Consider the following 15,548-nt stretch of genomic DNA (forward strand, 5'->3'; position numbering starts at 1 on the left):
ATTTATGATAACTACCATCAAACAGAACAGGATTTAGTGGCTGTCTATGCAGGAGATGAAGGTAAGAATACCCAGAAGATATATTAATATGCAGGGACACTGTGAACAGGGGTTTATGTTGTGCTGCAGAAATGCTCATCTAACGGGTGAGCTTTATATCGGAGTCCTACAGTAATGGGGAAAGCAGCCTCCTGGACATTATTGACTAGCTCATACAGCTGCACACATACTCAGAAAGGCTGAAGCATACAAATACACACACACACACACACACACACACAGCAGGTGGAGCTGTGCCCTATCCCAGTCCTCCTGAGCATCTCTTGTGGTTGCTTCTCTCCCCTGCCCTCCACTTGCAGGGACCAGACCCACCACCCTTCCTGCCTCAGGATATGGAAAGTGTGCAGTGCTGTGGTATGTGTGCCCTGGGGTCAGGGTGTGGCATACAGAGCCAGGTCCATTGTCTGCCCTGATGGCTCTGGAAACATCTAGGCTTCTAAGGGTCCATTAGGTATGACTATCGAGCCTGGCAATAATACACTCACTCAATATATCCTTGTTCTGGAAGAAGGTATGTCTTTCCAATTCGCACAAGGCAACAGCGCTTTTGGCTATGGCACTTTTAAGCAAACTTACCGTTAGTAGTAAAGATGACTTCTCTCTCCTGGGGGGTGGGGTCTGCATCCTGGACCACCTGCAGGACTCCCACAGTCCGGATGGTAGGGTCCAAGGCGACTGAACTTTCATTTACTGTTGTGTCGCTTGCACCTGTGATCTGGTTGGTCGGTGGACCTCCCAGAGAGCCCTCGAAGTCGGTGGGCAAGTCGTCCATGCAGTCGGCATTGGGCTGACAGGAGTAGAAAAAGATATTCTCAGTGCACATTATCAACTTAGAGATGAAATGGCTACAGCCTACATATTTTGTCTCAATGGAAATTTAAGTTCTTCACTGTTTTCTTCTTGAGACACTTTATTTAAGAACATTCCACAGACAGTTTTTGTAACATTCACATGAAAAGATTTTCTAAAGTTTCCTTTCAAAAGATTCCTTTTAGATCTGGGTATAAAGTCTTAATTCCAGGAGTTGCAATATCTCTACATTTAGATAATTACTTAGGGGAAATACACCATATTTATTTATAATGATAGCACTTCCTTACATATAGTGTTTACTCCCCATATAGGACGTAGCTGGCAGCCTGATAGTTACCTCCAAACACTTGCACTGTTTACAAATATGGGAATGGGGATAGAATCTGACTCATTGTGATTGTTCATTAAAGATAGTATACATACACACAAACACACACAAAAGCACAGGGAGAGGCTACGTTTTAAAAAACATAAGCCAAAAACCCAGCTATAGAAAAATATCCCTATGTACTTAACTGGAATTGATCATACATTAGTCAAATCCATTAAATTAAAAATGTTAGAATCATAAAACTAGGTGAGACCATCTTGTTCAATTGCCCATTCATTACAGGACGTTTTTTTTTCTCACCAGTATCACTGACAGCTCCCTTGAGCAACGCAGCAATGGGAGCTCCCTGCACGGTGGTCTGTGTTAGCCAGAGTTGTCGGTCTCCTCAGCTATTGGGCAAAATCTTACTCTTTACAAGTTTTACTCTTTGGTCTTAATGCTGCTGTTTGAGGAAATACTGAATATATTTATATCTCTTCCACGAACAGCTTTTTTTTTTTTTTAACTTTCTTGTCTCTCTATCTGAACTCACAAAAATTATTGTAAAATGGTGTGATGGAAGGATATGGTCTTAGGGAATATTAAGAACAGCTGTTAATTTCTTTTTTTGCTCTGGTCTGAACTTCAATTTTGTCTTGGAGGGATGATAATTACATGATTTCACACTCCCAATGTATGTAGAACATGATGGTCAGGATTAGATGAGGAGAATTCTGTGTTGACACTGATTGAATTAGCATAGCAATGACTACTTAGTATTCAAAGTTCATTAAAAGAGAAAACCTACAACTCTCGGACTCAAGGGAGCACAAAGAAAGAAATCCAAAGTGCTGACCTCTTGTCCTCCTGCTCTGCTGTGTAACACCAGTGTCCTCAGCACCATGCCCGGGTTTCCAACAGTCAGCTGGAAACTTCCATCATCTACCAATCCCTCAAATTCATCTAATTCCTCTCTTTTCTGTATTCTATCTTCCTTTTGCCTTCTCTATCTGTATTGGAAGTAAGCCAATTCATTGAAACTCAATTTGTCAAAAGTCAATTCATGGAATGACCAGTTCACCAAATTTACTAAATTCGCTAATGTGATACTGGACATGAGCAGATATGTTCATGAACATTCTCTCTCCATCACATCTCTCTATCTCCTTACAGTCTTTTCTCTAGTTTACATTCTTCACTCTCACCAGAGTGTTCTTCAGAAACAAAACAAAACATTCCCCCCAAACCCACACAGATATGCTTCCTCTCTTTTCCCAAGGAAGGAATTACAAGCTCCTCAGCATGACGTAACAGCTGCGCTGCAGCCTGGCTGCAGACTACTGTGCAGACTTCAGCCTTTGGAAACACATTCCCTCAAGTCAGTGCATTAGCTTATACTGCCCTTCTCCTCAGGGTGACGTTTGCCCCAGTCACCCTCCTTTTGCCATTCCAAGGTCTCAAACTGACTCCTGGTGAATTCCTAATTACTCTTTAGTTCCCAGGCCAAATGCTACTTTTTCTAAGGAGTGTTCCCTCCCAGGTAGTCATCTTTGTCCTGTAGCACTTTATATGACACTTCTCCCTCTTTGCCATGGTCATTTGTTCATATGTTTATCTCATTTCACTAGTCCACAAGCTTTGTAAAGTGAAGCACCATGTTTTATTGATCGTGAATTCCAAGTCTCCACATAGTGCCGCTGACAATTATTGGGTACTCGGTAAATGTTGTTTTGAAAATTTTACCTGAGTCTCAGATCTCTGCTCTGAAAACTAGCATCTGCCCTGGACCAATTAAGGGAGGATTTGAGAAAATACTTTAAAAACTGTAAAGCTCTGTGCAAAGGTAAGATATGCTAGTAAACATGTTTATTAAGCAAAACCAACAGTGTGTGGAGGATCAGGGAGGATGAGATTTCATGAGGAGGACACTGCACAGGTTTTTCTTTCAGCCATAAACAACTGAATGCAATCATATGCAATAACAAATGGCATATTTTTCAAAATGTTGATCCTGATTGTTGACATAAAATAAAATGTTCTTTCATTTTATGTATTTGCTTAATTTTGGTGCAATGTGTTTCTTTGCTCTTCGTTTGTGAGCCAGTAGGAACAGTGCTATATCTTTAACAGAAGAGGAAGGAGGAAGAGATAACTAGCTCAGTAAGACCATCAAATGGTAGCAGGTACAAATACTTTGGCTTGAATATAATATCCAACAGACCCATCTTACAGAATATCACAGTTTATATCCACTCTATATGGTTTGTCAAGTAGAATATTTGGAAAAGAAACCAAATTTATATACCTCTAAGAGAAGTCACAATCTTAATGTTTAAAAAAAAAGATGTCAAATACAAGTGAACACTGCATAGCTATTTAAATTCAGGTTAGCGGGGGAAACTCCTCAAATCAACTGCTATATAGTTAGAGACTTGTGACTACATCAGCTACAGAGGATTTTCTGTTTGATAATAATCACCATCCTATTCATATCAGGATAACAGTGATAGGAGGAGGTGTCTGCTGGCATATGAAAGACCCAGGTTATATGAGACCTTCGAGGAAGATTCACTGCAAGTGTGTTCTGTCTTCCTATGAACACTGATTTAGAACTGACTGGGTAGAATGGAGGGGGAAGCCCTGTAATGTAGAGGAAAGCATAAAAACACTTCCGACAACAAAGGATTTTTCCCCTTTTCAATTCAATATTATATATCTCTCAGCAACATATAATGGAAAAAGATACCCATTGTTACAGGAATTTCATTATACATGAGCTGTGCTCCCATTCTTGAGCTCACTGTAGAGGAATCACTTACAAAATAAAATGTCCCTAAGTCTCAGCTTTCAACTTATATTCGTTTGCCTTTCAGCACAGGCAGACACGAGGACACTCCATTAAAAACAAAACCAACCAAAAACCCAAACACAAATTATATACCACCTGCATTTGAACAATCTAGTGGATCAGGATTACAACCAAGTCATTTGTGAGTTGACACTGTTCAAAGGAGACTCAGGGTGAAATTCATATACATGATTTTGGGACCAGCAGCCTTCATGATGCTGGAAGGCTATAGTTTCACAAATATTCATGAGCACTTAGCATATGTAAGGGATACAGAGATGAAGGACCAACATATCAATTATCAGAGTGACAGGCCCTTCTCAATTTTCCTTGAATAAGAAGAAAGGGAGTATAAGGCGTACAGGGAAACTGTGAGACAGTTTCTTTGGGCTGCCTAAAAAGGATTTCAGTTAGATATAGGAAGTGTTTTCTAATTGAGAAGGCTGTGAGCTTGTCCAATGAGATGGAAAGTTTTAAGAACGGAGTAGAGTTGGTATATGTTAGGCACAGTGCTACCCAATGGCAGATGGATGGAACGGAACAACATTGAAAATTCCTCCATCCTGACTTCATCATTCTCTAGGACAAAAACAGAAAAGCCTAAGGAGGCATGGAGGGCGGCCATACGCCTTGGTGCATCGCCAGATGTAGCACACTATGTGTGCCTTATTCTCCATGGAGGATGTTCTGTTCTGTGGGGCCAGCTTGGATGTGTGTCATGTTCTTGTTCATCTGGCCTTTAAAAATCCTTGGCAAAATCCAAAAGATGCTACCGATGCTTATTTTTCTGGGAGTCAAGTGGGCTAAGTAAAATCCTATCCAGACTTGTTAGGCATCAAACCATGGCCAGAATGCCCAACTGCTGCGTGTTAAGATGTTAGTAATTTTGGAAATAAGTCAAAAGACTCCAATAATTCTATTTTAAAAACTATTAATAGCTATATTTGCAACTCATTTACAAGTAGCTTCTGGAGAAGTTATACCTCCATGGAAAAGTCTGGAATCAAATGTTAGTTAAGTGCAAAATTTAGCTACAGGGGGTTGTTTGGTTTCATTGTCCAGACCAGAGAATGGTGGGATTGACACTTAGGATCTTTGAAAATATCCTGAGCTATAGTAACTAGGTCAAATGATGCAACTGTCTCCCTTTAACTGTGAGGATTCTGAAAATTCTGGAGATCAAAGACACACACACACACACACACACACGCAAGCACACACATATACATACATTACAGGCAGAAATGTGAAAAGTGCAATTTTTAAGTCACCAGCATCTGGTAGAGATATTGGGTTTTTTCTAATGTTTCATGTTCACTGTAATTGATTTTCACCTTGAATGTATTATGCATTTACAACTCTGGTCTGAAAATTTAATGGACTGTCTTTAAAATCTAGCTCAAAGCTATAGTCACATAAATTGATTTGTGTTTGGTATATCAACTGTGCACATCAGCATGCAGCTGGCATGGAGGCAGCTGGCACAGGGCAGAAAATTCAGCCAATGAATGTCCTCATAATGCTTCAGATGTGTCTTCTCCAACAGAGTCACTCAGATATTCCTAAGATAATTAGCCGTGTGGCATTAAAGAAAGCCTTTGATATGCGATCTGATCCTCCCTTCTTTAGTGACATCTCAGGACTATTAGCATTCTCTTTATTCTCTGCCATTAGTGGTGAGGAGTGACAATAGGGAGGTTGCAGCAAAGTGCAGGGACATGAGGGGAGGCTGGTATCTGTGTTCTGTCTGTCTGGCTTCCTCTAGACAGCACCTTATGTTTTCCTCACATCTCTCTGTGCAGTCCTCAGGTTTGGTGGCCTGGCTTGCTTTCTGTCTTCATCAGTTTAGAGGGGATAACACACAGCAGCTGGTGTCTCACCAACTACCAGTATGTGGGCTTCACGTGATATGGTCCTGGCAAAGTCCTTCCTTGGAAGTCAAGTCAGCTGGCGGGATTCTCTTTGCACTGGGGGAGAGACTAAATTTTAGAAAACATGTAACTTGGGGAACTGGCTTGGTGGCAGTGCTAGGATTAAGTGGCTCTGGCTCTGGTTTCCTGTTTACTCAAGGTCTCTACACGGATCTGAGTTTAGCAGGGGCTCTGGGCCTGATCCTTAGCTGCTGTCTTCCCATCCCATTGCAGGGAGGAGTTTGCTCCCTCTGAAAGCTACTTGATTGTGCAGCAGCACCAGAAAAGGTGGCACGCAGCTCTCCTTGACGACTGATAAGCAGGGGTGATGACACAAGAGGCAGTCATTGTGCTACTGGCCCATGGTGCCTCTGCTGGTGTTCCACCTGCCCTTACATGCTGCAGCCCAGAAGACAAGCCCATGAGGTGCATAGGTACATCCTGACTCACACACAAGTACAATGGACATGAAAGTGTCATGATGCTCTCAGACTGAGAAAAAGCGAGAGGAGAAATGTTTTCAGATGTGGGAGTTCTCTTGGGGCCTCATAAAATAATGTGACTGCTATATGATTGAGGGGACAGAAAATCCAGGCATGATGCATTCTCCCTGCTTTGGGGTAATGCAGAAAGACAGACATTATGATGCTGTAGGCTGTGCTGTGCTTACCGGGATCCCTAGGGCTTTAAGAATGTTCATCTTGCACATGGGGCAGGTGCGATGGTCTAGAAGCCAGGGGTCAACACAGGACTTGTGGAAAAGATGCCTGCAATGAGAACCATACATCTTAGAGCGGTGGTAACTGCTGAGACACCTAGTCCACTATAGCCCAGCGACTTCTCCAAGGTCACTCAACTGCTCAGTGGCAGGGCCAAGACTTGAACCTTCTTTGCCTAACTCCTGGGCCAAAGTGTTTCTGGTTATACCCTATGCTGACATAGTCACAATTTGTCTGGATCCAGGAGTATCCTATATGATTTGCAACTGAGTCTTCCAAATGTCAGAAAATGTAGAGAACGTAGAAATGAAGAGATGTTTCTCTTTCTCAGTAGGAAGAATGTTTAATGAGAAGAAGGTGAGTGGGCAAACTTGTATAGACCTTACAGGATGACTTGATGGATGCTACATTTTAAGAAACCCAAACTTTCTTTTCTCACGGTCAGAAGACAATTGCAAAGTAAAGGCTGATTTCCATTAACATTTGGGGTCTAACATGAAAGGGCATAAGAGCTCAAGCAAACATTTAATAACACAGATGACATTTTAAGTTATTATGGCTGCTGGTTGTCAAATCAGAACAGAGTGAAAGCCTCCTTGGTTTCACCGGGGGAACTGTTCCTGTTTGTACGGTTGATACACTCAACCAATAGCCATTCTTAGTGACAGGTGTTAGGAGCCGGGTCTGAGTGGCAGCAGAAGTGGGCATAGGAGGTGCAGGAGGGCTTCCTCACTGAACTTTCTCTCGGCGTGGCTCATAAGAGCACACTCAGAGATATCAGGAGCTGCTTGAGTCAGAAGCTTTCTTCTTACTCACAAGACTCCAGATCACAGGCAAAATAGCAGAATTTCCTGCCTGGGGCAAGAAGAGAGAGAATGGTTTGTTCTAAGTACAGGGCTCCCTCAGGACACTCCATCCACTCCTGACTCTCTCCCCTCCTTGGTGGGGAGCTATCCTCAAATACTTCCACTCTGTTCTCTCATTATCAGGTTCTTTTGTTCTAACAATTCTGAAAAACTCAGCTGCTTTGTGCTAGACAGCTTTGGGCTAAAATGCTTAAAAAAGTACCTCCAAATTGGAGAAGAATTCAGGAAGTGCCACCTTTTAAACTGAAATCAAGAACTCAAGTGCCCAGGATAGTAGCAAACAGTACATGTTACTGGGTTACCAGATTATTGTTTAGATGCCCTGCAGATTTACTGCTTGGCAGGTGTATATCTCATTCATTCATTTCTTTATCCATGCATTCATTCAGCAAGTGGTACCTGCCAAGAACGGTGCTCAATATGATAGTGACTTGGCTCCTTCCCTTAGGGACTAGAGCAGGAGAGGCAAACATTAATAAAACATGAACTACTTAGTGACAATAGTGATAAGTACCATAGTAAAAGAACAGGGAGTTTGGGGGAGGGGCTTATTACCGGGAGACTTATCCCAGTTCAGGTGCTCAGGGAAGGTTTCCTTGGTGAAGTAACAAAGCTGAGTCCTGAGTGCTCCACAGACATTGTTCACACGAAGGGGAAGTGGGAAGAAGAAAGGTATTCCAGCGGAATGAATGGCAAGAGTCCTGAGCTGGGCACTGGGCAGAGGCCATTCCCAGTGTGGCAGAGTGAGGGAGGGGGTGTCTGGTACCCAAGTTGGATGAAGCCACTCCTTGCAATCCCCAATAAGCAATATTGACTGCCCTCTGTTCAGGTTCTACATGCAGGAAACAAGTTCTTAATTCGAACTTGCTCACCAACTGATGTTTCTCCTGGGAAAATGTCAAACATTCTGGTACCTTTGACCATTCCTGGGAAGCAGGTCTCTTTTGTGTTTTCTGCCCATGTACTGGAGTCAGAATGACAGCAGGGCTGATCATTAGCTGTTTTAAAACTTAAACAAGTTGTTTAATATCCCTAAGTCTCAGTTGTCTCATCAGTAATATGGAGATATACCAACTCAAGCAGAGAATCCTTCTCCCGAGTCTCCAATCCACAGAAGTATGAAGTTATTCTCTAACACCCTAGGTTATTTCTCTCTATGCACTGGTCACTTCTGCGTCTCCTCTGAGGTGGTTAATTTTTGTGTGTCAACTTGGCAAGGCTATAGTACCCAGTTATTCAATCAAGGTGTTACTGCGAAGGTATTTTGTAGACGTGGTTAATATCTTCACTTAGTTGACTTTTAATAAAAGAGATTATTCTCAATAATCTGGGTAAGCCCTATCCAATCAATTGAAAGGCCTTAAGAGCACAATAGGTTTCCCTGAGAAGAAATTCTGCCTCAAGACTACAGCATCAGCTCCTGCCCAAGAGTTTTCAGCCTGTAGGCCTGCCCTGCAGACTTCGGATTTACCAGCCTACAGTCATGCCAGCCAATTCCTCAAGAAATCTGTTTCTGTATTTCTATTTTTATTTTTATTTATTTATTTTCGGCCAGTAAGGGGATTGCAACCCTCGGCTTGGTGTCGTCTGCACCACACTCAGCCAGTGAGCGTACTGGCCATCCCTATATAGGATCCGAACCCGTGGCCTCAGAGCTAATAGCACCGCACTCTCCCGAGTGAGCCACGGGGCCGGCCCTGTATCTGCATTTCTACATACCTCCTACTAGTTCTGTTCCTCTGGAGAATCCTGACTTATACATCCTGCAATTAGAGCATAAGCTCTATGGGAGCAAAATCCCTATTAGCTTGATTCATGGTTACATCTCCAGCATTTAGGACAGTTCCTGGCACTCAGTTGATATTCAAGAAACATTTGTTGGTGAATGGATATTTGTTTGTCCAAGGGCGTGGCACTCTTCCCTGCCTCCACATGGTCAAGTCCCTCACACTCACTCTTCCCGAGTCTGCCATTCATTGCTTCTTTTCTTTTCTCATTGTGCTCCCTTGTTCACCATCTCATTACCTTGTTCTCTGTATTTTTGCAACAGCCTCAAACTGCTCTTCATGCTGCTGGTCTTTTCCTGTTCTCTTCATCCCACTCACCACTACCAGATTTATCTTCCTAAAATACAGCATGACTTACGTCACTCCTTGTTCCATTCTTATCTGCACTAGGAGCTGGGTGTGGAGATGAATAAGACAACGTCCCTCCCTTCCAGCAGGACCACAGTCCTCCCGTGATTCTCTGTGAACTACAATGTAAAGGCCACTGAAAGACCACACTCCTGCATCCACTGTTTTCAATCTTAGGCAAGTTACCTCAGCTCTCTAAGACTCACTTCCTCATCAGTGAAATTTTATTTTATAGGTATGGGGTCTGTGAGTGAGTCGGTGAGTGAGTGTGTGAGTGTGTGTGTGTGTGTGAGAGAGAGAGAGAGAGAGAGAAAATCGATAATGCCCACAAAGCTTAAAACATTAGTCTTGGCACTCCTTAATTGTAAACTACCATTAATCTTATTAATACCACTGCATTGCATCTTAATTTTAGACTTTATGGGATTAGTATGATTTCTACTCTTTAGGCTAACCTCTCTAATGTGGAAAGCAAGTAACTGTAAATTAAAAAAAAAAATCAAAGGGAGAACAGCTAAGGGCTAAAAAGGAAAAGTGCTGATATAATGCACAGTGTGATCATGTTTATTATTAACTAACATTCATGTATTTCTAGCACCATATTTCTTGTGTTAAACATCAAATATGAAAACTATATCCTTATAATTGGGATTGCAAAACAATTTTTTCCTCCTAAATGGAAAGAAAAATAAAAGTCGCTAGACTAAGTAAATAAACAAAGGAATAGGGAAAGAATCTGGAATTGAGTGAAATATACCAACTGTGTCGTAAACATCTCTAAGGCAAAGTCGATTTAAACTCATTCTATTTGTACAGTTTTCAATAAAGCATTGTCCTTTCCTGTGTTTTAACAAAAAGCTGCATGAGAAAGTACATACATAGGAACAGGACAACACATTCTACTTCTTAACAATCCTGACAAATTGGAAATAAAACACAGCGCTGACCAAAACTGTTCTCCTTCCTCAAATTTTTAGAAAGAGTTTTTCAAACACCTGACAAAAGAGGGTGCAGGCAACTGCATAATGATGCTTTTGATGATTATGAATAATAAGTTCTCATTTTTTTTTAGCAGTAATGACAAACCAAGCTAAATTAATTTCCACATCTATTGATTCCTCTATTCTTTTGTTCTTTCACCTGTATGTGTGATTCCCTCCCCAATTAAATATTTTTCCCTCCAGCTGGGGAAGGAAGAGGGGTTCTGTCCTTTCTATCTTACTCTCTTTTGCAGGCTTTGTCAGACAGTACGATCCTGCAATTGAGATTAGAATCCTGTGGCTTTCCTTTTGGCACTAATGCTAGCTGTCTCATTCTCTTTAGTGAAATGGTTATTAAAGAATGTGAGTCATTCAGGTACCTAAGAATTACATACCCTCAGGCAACATTAACATTTTACAAAGATATCAAGGTCTTCTATGTGTGGCCAAAATGTTTCTTCAGAGCCTCTGAAACTTCTTTGCAAAGTGGTCAATGAAGTAAGAGTGAATTTTTAATTAATAAATGCTACTGACAATATTCCTACTATGCATATTACATATCCCAACAATATCCCTACTAGGCATATTACATACACAATTAATTCACAACAGCCCTATGAGGTAGAAATTATTATTCCCATGGAATAATATGGAAGAGGAAACTGAAGCTCATTAAATTATCTAAAGAGCTAGTAAGCTGCAGAATTAAGACTGAAATCCAGTCCAAACCCAGTCCTACACCCACTGTTTTTACTCAACTCTACACTCCTCCCCACCCTTCTCCCTGATCTGTCATGGGTAAGGGGGATAGTTGGAAGTATTCAAATTTTTATTCTTTCCTAGTGTATTTTTTTGTGGTCCACCTTCAAGCTTTTAACCTCTCTGAGCCTTAGTTTTCTCATTTATAAAATAAGGATAATAATGGCACCTATCTGAGGCACTCATTAATGCTGTTTATCAACTATGCCAGCTCTCCATCTTTTGGGCATATGGGAGGATTGCAGACTTTCTTGGAGTTAGCTATCTATGACCATGTGACTATTTCTGGCCAATAAGTTATGAAGAGAAACAACGGATTTCACTTCAGGCCATAGCATTTAATTATTGAGCTGTCAATTAACAATGTTTGAGATGGCAACTGCTTTGTCAGCCCAGCTGCTGTGAGCAGACTCTCCCTGGAGAGTAAAATAAAGCACAACTAAAAAACTGTTGTTGTACTAAGCCACTTAGACCTGGGTTTTGTTTTGTTACTGCAGCAAAGCCTAGCCTATCCTGTCTAGTAAAATACCTTACAGCATTGTTGAAAGGATTAAATACTTGTTTGTAAAGTGCTTGGTTATTAATTGTTCAGTGGATATTGGTGATATTAACTATATTAAGTGATGTTAGTACAACATGCAAAGTGACAGGTCAGAGATAGATATATGTGAAACTTATACCAATCTGTTCCAAAAAAAAAAAAAAAAAGAAAGAAAGAAAAAGATACAAGTAAAATTGACACAGAATCCAGGGATGACAGCCATCACTTTGTGAGAAAAATAGGAAGCTTTGGGATATAGTAAGGCCTTTTGCACAGCCTAAAGGATGGGAAGAACTTTGAAGTGTGGAGATGGGAGGAAAGAAACTTAAGGAAAAGGAATTTTCATGAGCCAAGATATAGAGGCATATCATGATATGTATGGGAAACTCAGTTGGGTTGAAATGCAGTCTATTTTAAATGTAAGAACAAAAAATATAGTTGGAAAAGACGGGTCCAAACCAGCATTCTGAAATAATCTAGATGTACTAAGTAGGAAAGAGTATGAATAGTGAGGAAAATAATCACATACCTCATTCCTTGCAATGATGAATTTCTCATCATCAAGTTATTTCCTTCTAGACTATAGCATCTTTCTATGTCTCCTATACAGAAAATCCTTGAAAAGGTGATGATGTAGTCATTGCATTGGTGCTTGGTATTGATTAAGCCAGGTAAGCAGACAGCTGGCTCCCTTCCTACCACAAACTCCATCCCATTGGCCCAGTGTCTCACTGTGGGGATAATTCTGCTACTGGGCTTGATCTGAAATGGTTGAGCCAATTATGAGAAACTCCATTTCCCCAATTCCCTTATTTAGGTTACGTAAACATTGTTTTGAAAAAAAGAAAAACAAAGAAAAGGGGGAAAAAAAAGAGATGTCACACAGAACCAGTAGTAACCATATTCTGGCCGTTGTTATAAACGTAATTAGTTTGTTTTGGCGAGTTAATATGATATCAGTCTCACATGATGAAGCAAAAAAAAAAAAAAAAAAAAGGGAGAATGCAATATAGTAAATAACTGCTCACTTCACAAGAACTGCCCTTCTGGGAAAAAGCCTGCTCTGTTTTCAAGCCCACAATAACAAGCTTGGAAAGCAAAATCTGGAGAAAGCGAAATCCTTAAAGCTCAGCTTGATTTGATTTAGTTTCCCTGGGGTTGTTAGACGTTTGGCCTAGAATGAGATGGGGATTTCTGAGGCAGATTTTCAGCCAAAACCATATCTGCAGAGAGCTGAGTGTACAGCAAAGCATCCTCACTGAGCAGTGATGAGGGTGGGCACAGCCAGGACATGGTGGAGACACAGCTGGCTGGGAAGTCAGAAAGCCTGGCTCTGCCTTGGGCCAGTGGCCACCTCTCTGAGTTAAGGTTTTAGTAAAATAAAAGGACAATAATGGTACCTGCCTACCTTCCCTGTCTATATTAGATGCTGTTGTGAGACACAAATCAGACATTATATGTGAAAGTGCTGTGTAAACAGTAGAACACTTTTCAAAGTTAAAGTATTTTAATAAACAACCATTAATTTCACCCATTTCTCCATTATATTGAATTTGAATAGCATGAAAGAAAAACCACCACCACCGACAAAAAACTAAGAAACTGTCTCAGATCCTCTTGCTACTAAACAATTTCTTTCGAAGCTACAGTGGAAGAAATTTATACTTTGGGATGCAAGTTAGGAGGAACTAACTGCAGGACCCTTATTTTATAGCGTGTCTCACTCGTTGGGGTTCTGGCAGAGGGAGGCTCTGTGCTTAGAACTTGACCCTGGTCTAATTATATCATTTGGCTGGGGCAGCAAAGCTGATTGGAATTCATCCTGCGTGTCTACTTGATTAATAGAACTGGGGATCACGATATTTGAAGTCAGAATGCCATACTTAACAATGTTATTACAGTGCAAGACTTTTCTCCTAAGGCGCCATTTGCTCTGTTGGAAAGACAACAGAAATGAACACATTAGACATCATTTACCAGCACTACCATCTTCTTTCATGTTTCCTTCCTTTGATCCCTTAATTAAGTGATATCTAATTATTGGCAGTTTATACATGCTGTGTTGTACACATGAAAATATGATGCAATCAAAGGAAAATGATTAGAAAACACCATTAGCAATCTTTGAACTTAAATATGATGTAATTTTGACTAATGTATAAAGTGAATTATGGTTTTTTAAATTCTATAGCATGGAATCTTTGGTACTCTAAAAATTTTTTATTACTTTAAACGAAGGTATAATATACAATAAAATGCATAAATCTTAAGCAAGCTTGATGACTTCCTAAGTGTGTGTATACTTACGTACAAATTACCCAGATGAAGACATGCACCACTGCATCACCCCAGAAAGTCCTCTCCTGCTCCTTACCAGCCAGTGCCCCACCCCCTGCTATGTAACCACCATTCTGACTTCGGTCACCAGAGATTAGTTTTGCCTATTACTGAAGCTCACATAAATGGAATAATAAAGTATGTGTTATTTTTTTTTTGACTAGATTCTTTTGCTCAAAATAATGTTTTCAGACTCACCCATGCCTTTATGTACATCAATAGCTTGTTTTGTTTTATTGCTGAGTAGTATTCCATTGTTTGGATGTATCCCAATTTATTTACAGATTTTTCTGTTGTTAGACATTTTAATTATTTTCATTTTCTGGCTATTAGGTATAAATGTGCTATGACTAATCTTGCATTAGTCTTTCTGTGAACATATACCTTCATATCTCTTGGGTATATATTCAAGAATGAAATTCTAGGTCACAGGGTAGTGTGTATCTAACTTGAGTAGAAATTGTCAAACAAATGTCCAACGTAGTTTTGCCATTTTAAATTCCTACCACTCTGCATAACTTTTAACTTGGCTGAGTATGTAAAATTATGTTTCTGAAAGAATGGGTTTTTAAAAAAAATGATTTTCATGAACAATGTCTATTGATTGGGATGCAGTACATGCCAGCATAACTATTCAGTTAAATTTAAAAAATGTAGTTATCTTATTTCTTGATAGGGGAGGATTAAAAGGAGGAAGAGATAAAAATAAGAAAATAAAAATTCATAAATTTTATATCATCTTTTTAATTCTGTTAATCAAAAGGCATTATAAAAATAAAAACATTTATGTAAGAAAAACATTATTTACTAAAAACATAAAAACAAAATGTTAAAAATAGTAACCTATTTTATCAATTCTAGGCTAGACCATCCCCCCTCCCTTTTAACATATCTGAACTTGGGAAACACCTTACAGTCAATGACAATTTGCATTTGATATAATATGGTATGAGAATTAAAACTACATTGATATTTGATTATCAGTTGAGAAAGATACTTTAAAAATGTACTACTTCATGGTTTCAAGGGAGCACAAATGTAAACACACATACTGCCAGGGAGCTATATATCATTACGAACTTTCAGAAAAGCAATTAGATAAAACTTTTCAAGATCCTTTCTTTTTAGGAATGTATCCTAAGGGATAAAAACAGGAAAAAAAAATGTAAACAACTAAGGCCATGAATTTATAATGATAAAAAACAGGAAGCAATTTAAATGCTGAATAATAAGGGGGGTAGTTAAACACACTCCAGTGGCGGACCATTAT

The 15,548-nt window shown here is 40.0% G+C and overlaps 1 protein-coding gene across 1 annotated transcript in view; it reads right to left on the reverse strand.

The window, feature by feature from the left end:
• Window positions 1–578: 578 nt before the first annotated feature.
• RNF150 (ring finger protein 150) overlaps window positions 579–15,548 on the reverse strand; it is a 35,776-nt gene continuing 20,806 nt past the window's right edge. Inside the window, exons 4-5 of the mRNA XM_008563039.1 lie at window positions 6,612–6,708; window positions 579–847 (exon numbers count right to left, since the gene is read on the reverse strand). Of these exons, the coding sequence (XP_008561261.1) occupies window positions 623–847; window positions 6,612–6,708 (322 nt within the window). The 3' untranslated portion in view covers window positions 579–622. The remainder of the gene's footprint in view (window positions 848–6,611; window positions 6,709–15,548) is intronic.

The sequence above is a fragment of the Galeopterus variegatus genome, unplaced genomic scaffold, assembly GCF_000696425.1.
Source record: "Galeopterus variegatus unplaced genomic scaffold, G_variegatus-3.0.2 Scaffold12422, whole genome shotgun sequence".
In the NCBI taxonomy this organism is placed as follows: Eukaryota; Metazoa; Chordata; class Mammalia; order Dermoptera; family Cynocephalidae; genus Galeopterus; species Galeopterus variegatus.